Below are 1,852 nucleotides of genomic sequence, written 5' to 3'. Positions count from 1 at the left end.
ACACACACACACACACACACACACACACACACACACACACACACACACACACACTAACCTTATTTGGCTGATTTAACCAATATACATGGTATATTGGACTGACTCAGAATGGTGGATTTCAGTGAGTTCCTCCAGAATAGCAGATGGCGGGAAGGGCACCTGTCTGGCTCAGTTGGAAGAACATGCAACTCTTCATCTCAGGAGATGGTGTGTTTGAGCCCCACATTGTGTAGAGATTAAGAAAAAAAAGGATAGTGGATAGGTTGGAGGCAGTGATTGGTAGGTCTTCTATACCTGCCAAAGTACACATTTTTATAAATGGTAGAAACAGGATTCTTTTTTAAACATATAATGTATTATTAGCCCCAGGGGTACAGGTCTGTGAATCATCAGGCTTACACACTTCACAGCACTCACCATAGCACATACCCTCCCCAATGTCCATAACCCAACCACCCTCTCTCTCTCCCCCTCCCCCCAGCAACCCTCAGTTTGTTTTGTGAGATTAAGGGTCTCTTAGAGTTTGTCTCCCTCCTGATCCCATCTTGTTTCATTTTAGAAACAGGATTCTAAACTCAGTTATTTTTTACCTAAAATTCATGCTTTTAACTACTTTGTTATATTGTTTGAAGATATGTTATTGCAGAAGGCTATTTCATTGAGCCACTGCTTGGAGCATACTACTGTGAGAAACACGGGAGTTTCTGAAATTATAGTATGTATGGGTGCCCCTTGAACAATACAGGTTTGACTGTGGGGTCTGCTTGTACATGGATTTTTTTCAACACATACATTGGAAAATTTTTTTGAGATTTGTTACCATTTGAAAAAACTTGGAGATGAATCACATAGCCTAGAAATATGAACCCCCCAAATTAAGAAAAAGGTATTATTTTGAGAACGCAGCATATTATACATATGTGCATACAAAATGTGTCAACTTTATGTTATCAGTAAGGCTTCTGGTCAATCATAAACTTTTAGAAGTCTTTTGGAGTCAAAAGTTATACATGAATTCTTTACTGTACCAGGAGTTGGTGTCCCTAACCCCCATGTTGTTCAAGGGTCACATGTAGTTTTTAAGTCAGAAATTGTTACCCATCAGTGAGTTTAGAAAATTCTATCTACAACTTTAAATGCTATGGATACTTAGAAAATTGATCTCTACCAATACGAAATTGCTTTTTTTTTCTTTCCCATATAGGCCCAAAATAAATTTAATGCAAAGCAAGAAAAACAAGAAGAATTAGAGTATTACAGACTTACTGAAGCTCTTGTGGCTGAAAAGGAAAAGGAATTTCAGGATTATGCCAGAGAAGTAATTGAACTTGAGTCTGAATCAACAAATAAGTATATCTATCCTCTTGTAAAAGCTGTACGGGAAGGACATGGAGGTGGCCGTGGACCAGTTTTTGTGGACAGAGGTGGATTAAGACCCAGTTATCAGGCAAATGATGTCACTGGAGTCCAGCTCCCTTTTTATAACTCTCAGGGATCAAAATATAGTAATTTTCAAAAGTCTAAGGGAAGGCTAGGTTTTACACGGTAGAAAAAAGTTTATTTTTGATTGAGAAGACTAAGTTGTAGCTAATATTATGAGCTACAAATAAGTGAATTTTATGATTGTAATTTATTAATAAAACTGCTCTTCATCGAAGTGCAATTATGTCTGTTTAATATCCATCACTACCAAAGTTTAACAAATCCCTTTGATAATGCATATGCAACAGTGTAATTTTAGCCTTTAAAAATATGTATTCAGTAGCACTAAGTAGAACTATAATATTGTACAACCATTACCATACCTAGTTCCAGAATGTTTCATTCCTCCAAAGGGAAACCCTGTACCTAA

The 1,852-nt window shown here is 37.0% G+C and overlaps 1 protein-coding gene across 1 annotated transcript in view; it reads left to right on the top strand.

The window, feature by feature from the left end:
- Positions 1 to 1,549, top strand: part of LOC111140742 (coiled-coil domain containing 173) — a 34,523-nt gene extending 32,974 nt beyond the window's left edge. The window contains exon 9 of the mRNA XM_022492943.1: positions 1,205 to 1,549. Coding sequence (XP_022348651.1) covers positions 1,205 to 1,549 — 345 coding nt within the window. The remainder of the gene's footprint in view (positions 1 to 1,204) is intronic.
- Positions 1,550 to 1,852: the final 303 nt, after the last annotated feature.

The sequence above is a fragment of the Enhydra lutris genome, unplaced genomic scaffold, assembly GCF_002288905.1.
Source record: "Enhydra lutris kenyoni isolate GAN:26980312 unplaced genomic scaffold, ASM228890v2 scaffoldscaffold1, whole genome shotgun sequence".
NCBI lineage: Eukaryota > Metazoa > Chordata > Mammalia > Carnivora > Mustelidae > Enhydra > Enhydra lutris.
The sequence above is the reverse complement of the archived record's forward strand: the minus strand, read 5'-3'. Positions and strand labels throughout refer to the sequence as shown.